Source organism: Molothrus aeneus, unplaced genomic scaffold, assembly GCF_037042795.1.
Source record: "Molothrus aeneus isolate 106 unplaced genomic scaffold, BPBGC_Maene_1.0 scaffold_43, whole genome shotgun sequence".
Lineage (NCBI taxonomy): Eukaryota > Metazoa > Chordata > Aves > Passeriformes > Icteridae > Molothrus > Molothrus aeneus.
In genome coordinates, this window is record NW_027099100.1 from 649,381 (window position 1) to 655,380 (window position 6,000).

At 55.7% G+C, this 6,000-nt stretch overlaps 1 protein-coding gene across 1 annotated transcript; it reads left to right on the forward strand.

The window, feature by feature from the left end:
• Positions 1-2,705: 2,705 nt before the first annotated feature.
• LOC136570897 (NAD(P)(+)--arginine ADP-ribosyltransferase 2-like) lies at positions 2,706-3,455 on the forward strand. The gene has a single exon (XM_066571304.1). The coding sequence runs from the start codon at positions 2,706-2,708 to the stop codon at positions 3,453-3,455; it is 750 nt and encodes a 249-aa protein (XP_066427401.1).
• The last annotated feature ends 2,545 nt before the right edge of the window (positions 3,456-6,000 follow it).

The window sequence follows — 6,000 nt, forward strand, 5'->3', positions numbered from 1 at the left end:
GACCCCTCTCAATGCAGCCCTGATGGCCACAAATGGGGCATTTTCCCTTGGCCACATTCCAGGCAGAGCATCCTGCCACATCCTGCACTTCAGGGGACCTTAAAGGCTGAAAACTGGGAGGTTCAAGAGGGAAGGGCAGGTCGTGTCCCTTTGGGAGGAACAGTCCTCAGTCTCAGTCCAGGCTGGGTGGGACCTGCTGGAGCAGTTCTGGAAAAGGACCTGGGGATGCTGGTGGGTGACCATTGGAGATGCTGTGTGGCCTGGGGCCAGGAGGGATCCAAGAGGCATTGGGAAGAGCAGGCCCAGGAAGTCAGGCAGTTTTTGTACCCCTCTCCCCTTCCCAGGGAGGCACATCAGGACACATTGCTATGCCCAGCTCTGTCCACTGCTGTTTCCAGTTCTGCCCAGTGCCATGTCCCTTTCTGCACTGCTCTGGACCCAATCCTGGTCTCAGGGATGACGCTGTCTGAGCCGGGAGGTTGTGCCAGGTGCCCCCTCTGGGTCCTTCCAGCCTGACCCATGCTGGGATTTGGGGATTCTGGCAGTTGTGGTTCGGGAATTGTCCACAGGAGGGCAGCAGCGAGCGTGGGAAACTCACTTGCCATCTGCTTTGAGCATTGCTCATGCCCATGGAGGCACATGGGAAGAAAAAAGTCAAATACCAGCACAGGGACCTCGAATTAAATCTAAACAAGAATTATTGTCCCTCCTTGGTAACACTCAGCTGCCCAAAGAAATGGCCTCACCTCTGGGGGTGAAATTCCTTTCTCAGGAATTAACACCAGGATGCTTTGTTGTGGAACCTCTTGTGCAGCTTTATTGCAAATCTATTTACCCACAATGATTTGCCAATCCGCAAGCTGGTGTGCCCTGGATTGTAGTACGGCCACTTCTCGGCGCAGCTTGGTGTTATCAAGGAGGGACTATATTTGTTCTTTATATTTAATTTGAGGTCCCTGTGCTGGTATTTGACTTTTTTCTTTCCTAATGGCTCTGTTGGCATGGGCAATGCTCAAAGCAGATGGCAAGTGAGTTCCAATGTTTGCTCTTTCTCTCACTGCCAATTCCAGAGCTCTTTGTAACATACCAAGCTCTGCCCCTTGTTCCACATCTTCTTGCAGTTGCGGTGAGCAGAGTATATACCACAAACTTTTGTCCCAAATTGGATTTCCCGGCCTCTTGGATGAGGAGAGCAGTTGCTGCCACAGCCCACATTGACCTGGGCCAGTCGTGGCTGATTGAGTTGTTTGGAAAAGCCCCGCACAGGTCACCTGAAGTCTCAGTTGATAGAAATAAAACAGAAAGCTTCATTTTCCATGAAGGCACTGGATTGAGCTTAAAGACGGACTGGCAAAAGCATCAACAGGATGAAAATGGGTGGATACTCAGGATGAACATGGCTGGAGCCCATGGGGAAACAGGTAAAGGAACTCCAGTGAGGGGTTTTTGGCAACACAGGAGGAGCAGCGCCTGCAAAAAGCAAATGTTCCAGGTGAGGTCATCTGGGATATTGGGGCAGTCAGTGAAAATGGCCCTCAGAGACCCCATTTTTATGACCTTCCAGTTCCATAATAGAACTTCCAGAAAAAGGTGGAGCCATGCAAATAATTTCTAGAGAAAGTGCGGTTTCTGTATGAGATAAGAAGCTGATTATAATGAATATTTATAATTGTGGTGGATAAATACCCCATGGCAAAGTCTCCCCTGAGCTGCAGGACCAGGAGAGATCTGCTGTGATTCCAAGCTGATCAAGAATTCCATCTTTCTGATACCTCCAGTTCCATCAGGGAGTTCACTCCGGCTGATTTTGGTATCAGGGGCTGGGGGACACTGGGGACACTTGAGGGAGGGACATGGGACTGGGGTTGCAGTGTGGGGCCATGGGGGGCTCCAGCGGGAGACAAGGGTGGATCTCCAGATTTGGGTTGGGGTCCTGGGGTGACACCAAAAGGATCATGGGGCTGGGAGCTTGACTGGGGTGTGGGAGAGCATTGAGGGACACACTGGGGTGGGTGAGGGAGTGGCTTTGGGAATTTGGGTGAGGTTCCTGAGGGCCCTGGGGTCACAAGTGGTCTAAAGAGGTGTGGGAGCAGGAATGAGTTCCTGGGGAGCATTGGGGGGACATCAGAAGGGTAAACACAGGACTGGGATTTGCACTGGGGTGTGGTGGGGCACTGAGGGGACCCTGGGGATGTCAGGGATTGTTCCCAGGGTTTGGGCTGGGGAACTGCAGAGGGTCTGGGGTGGCACTAGGGGGGAAGGGACACGGGACTGGGAGTGGGGTTGTGGGGCTAGTGGGCACAGGGACAACGCTGCAGGGGTCACAGGAATGGGATTCAGGAGGTCACTCCTGGGGGGACAGGGAGTTACCTGAGTACTTGGATCAAGTTCCTGGGGGTCATTAGGGGGAAACCAGTGGTTGGGGACATGGGACCATGGGAGTGGGATTGTTGTCCTGGGGTTCTGAGGGACCCTGGGGATTCCAGGCATAACGCCCGGATCTGGGATCAGCATTCCAGGCTGTGTCCTTGCGTCTTCTGGCCCGAGCTGCCCCTCAGCCCTGCTCCAGGCTGACCCCAGTTCCCCTCCTCAGCCCCTCATAGGGGAACCCTTCCCATGTATCCCGGTGCCACCTCACTGTCCCCTCAGTGTGTCCCTCTTTCTTCCCCAGTGTCCCACACTGCTCTCAGTGGCCATTCGCTGCAATGGCTCTCCTGGCTCACACCCTGGCACTGCTGGCAATGACCGTGGCCACGGTGGGCATCAAGGTGGTGCCCCTGGACATGGCCCAGGACTCCTTCGATGACCAGTACCGGGGCTGCGGCCCTGCCATGACCAAGGCGTTGCCAGCACTCTACAAATTTGAGTTTCAGAAGAATCCTCTCTTTGCCAAGACCTGGGTGAAGGCTGAGGCCGAGTGGCGCAAGCGGGGCTCCCATGTGTCCCCTCTGGCGTCCCAGTGGCAGGCCATTGCTCTCATGGCCTACTCAATGAAGGACATTTATAAGGAGTTCAACGCAGCCGTGCGTACAGCCGGGCGCTCGCGCCAGGAATACAGAAACAATTTCCACTTCAAAGCGCTGCATTTCCTGCTGACCCAGGCCCTGGTGACACTGAGGCAGGCTCAGAACAGGCAGTGTCACCAGGTGTTCCGGGGTGTGCGTGACGTTCATTTCAAGGCACAGCAAGGCCAGTGGGTCCGGTTTGGCCAATTCACATCGACGTCGCTGCGTAAAGAAATTGCTCTGCGATTTGGGTCAGACACGATATTCCTAGTGCTGACATGCCATGGTGTGGACGTCCGTCAGTTCTCCAAGTATCCAACAGAGGAAGAGGTGCTGATCCCGCCATTCGAGACCTTTCAGGTCACCCAAGTCACCTGGGATGGGAAGAGGACATGGATCTGGCTCCGCTCTTCTGGGACCTTCAGCAAATACAACTGCGAGTGGCACTGAGGTGACCACAGGGGACACCCTGGGAGGATGCGGACTCCTATTGTGGGCATGGGGACTCCCATGATAAGGCTCAGAGGACAGTGACACTCACGGGGGACGGGAGACAGGCGTATAGGGACACCCACAGTGTGTGTGTGGACAAGGACACCCACAGCTGGAGAGAAACACAGGGATACCCAATGCTGGGGACACCCAGTGACAGTGTGGGGACAGGGACACCCAGTACTGGGGACAGCCACTGTTGGCTGGGGACACACATGACACGACACAGGGGGTTTGGGCACACTCCCTGCAACCTGTGGGGCACGCACTGAGAGTTTGGGGTGAGGGACATGCTGTGCTGGGGATACCAAGTCTGGAGACACCCATTGTGGGCATGGGCAAAGGAACACCCGTGACAGGGCACTGGGATGGGGACCCCTTCAGCTAGGAGGGGACTGGGGAACAGGGACCGGGACACCACTGCCAGGAGAGGCCATGGACACAGACAGAGACAGGGATGTCCCCGTACCAACCCTGTCCCTCCCCACCAAAGGCAGTGCTGTGGGGACGGGCCCTGTGTGCTGTGTGCGGGTGGGCCGGATCCCCATAGCATTCCCTGAACCCCTGTCACCCCCTGCCAGCCCCATGGCACTCCCTGACTCCCCCTAACTCCTGTCACTGCTAAGCCCACCATGACACCTCTTACACCCCTGGAACCCATACCCCGCTCCCCTCACACACCTTGTCACCTGTCACCTCATGGGCCCCATCTATCTTGTCACCCCTAACACACCATTACAACTGTTCCTGACCTCCTTACTCCTTCCATGGTCCCCCTGACCCTCCTCTTTCTTCCCCAGGAGCATCCCCAGGAGCATCCCCAGGGCCCCCTTCCATCTCAGCGAACTCCTGCTCGCCCCACATCCCTGGAAGTTATCACCAGGATCCTCTGAGCCACAAGGCCACCAAGGCCACCGAGGTCACTGTGGTCACTGTGGTGACTGTGGCAACCACAGCCACCATGGATGCCAAGGTCACTGTCATTGCTGTGGCCGCCACGCCACACTCAGCAAGACCACCAAGAGCCCCAAGGAAATAAGACCCCCTAAGCTGCCAAGGCCACCACAGCCACTCTGGCCACCATGCTCACTGTGACCACCAAGGCCACCATGACCACCAAGATCACCAAGACTCCCTGAGCCACAAGGCTACCACTGGCACTGTGACCACTGTGGCCCCCAAGACCATTGTGCAAAGCAATTCTATTAAATAATTCTGTCATAAAAATGCCATTAAATAAATCTGTCACAGCCAGCCAAAAGTGATTATTGTTAAGCAGGGTTTGATGTCATTCCCCACACGAACATGCATGAGAATATCTCTTTCTCTCAACTTAGAGGAGGATCCTTTGGGAGCATCCCCTTCCCAAAAGAGGAACCTCAATGACATTTCATTTCCAGCAGAAATAGGGGACAGGAATCTCTATCTGAGAGGGGACTGGACATGGCCAGAGTCAGATGACGGATGGCCAGGCCCAGTTCTGGTGCTTCACACTCAGTTGTCGATTTGAGGTTGGTGATTTGGGCTGGTTTTCACCAATTCAGCACCAAAATCAGCACCAGACCTCTCCCAATGCAGCCCTGATGGCTGCAAATGGGGCATTTTCCCTTGGCCGCATTCCAGGCAGAGCATCCTGACACATCCCGCAGTTCAGGGGACATTAAAGCCTGGAAATATGGAGGTTCAAGAGGGCAAGGGCAGGTCCTGTCCCTGGGGAGGAACAGTCACCAGTGCCATCCCTGACTGGTGGGACCTGCTGGAGCAGTTCTGGAGAAGAACCTGGGGTTGCTGGTGGGTGACCCGTGAAGCTGGCCATGTGGCCTGGGGCCAGGAGGGATCCAGGGGATATCAGGAGGGGTGGGGTCAGGAAGTCAGGGAGTGACCATGGCCCTCTGTCCTTCCCAGGGAGGCACACCCAGAGTGTTGTGTCCAGCTCTGTCCAGTGCAGTGTCCAGTTCTGGGTTGCTCTGGACCCAATCCTGGTCTCAGGGATGATTCTGCCTGAGCTGGGAGTTTGGGCCAGGTGCCCACTCTGGGTCCTTCCAGCCTGACCCATCTTGGCATTTGGGGATTCTGGCAGTTGCAGTTCAGGAATTGTCCACCGGAGGGCAGCAGCGAGCGAGGGAAATCAGCAGCACTGCGCATGCGCCGCTCCCAGCTGCAGTTCCGGGTGCCAACAGCAGGCGGCAGCACGAGCTGCTGGCGCTACCGAGCGCCCGCCCCGCCCCATCCTGGCCCCGGGGGCTCTGCAATGGTTTGGGATGGAGCGAACTTAAAGCCCGTCTGGTGCCAGCCCTGCCATGGGCAGGGACATCTTCCCCTGGGCCAGGCTGCTCCAGGCCCTGCACAACCTGGCCTTGAACTCTTCCAGGCATGGGGCAGCCACAGCTTTGCTGTAGATGGGTAATATGATGATATGCTCACACAATTAATGGATGAATACTTTGTGTATGTTAAGAGAAATTTTGTTGATGCATGGTATTGTTGTTTGTTGTTTGGGCAC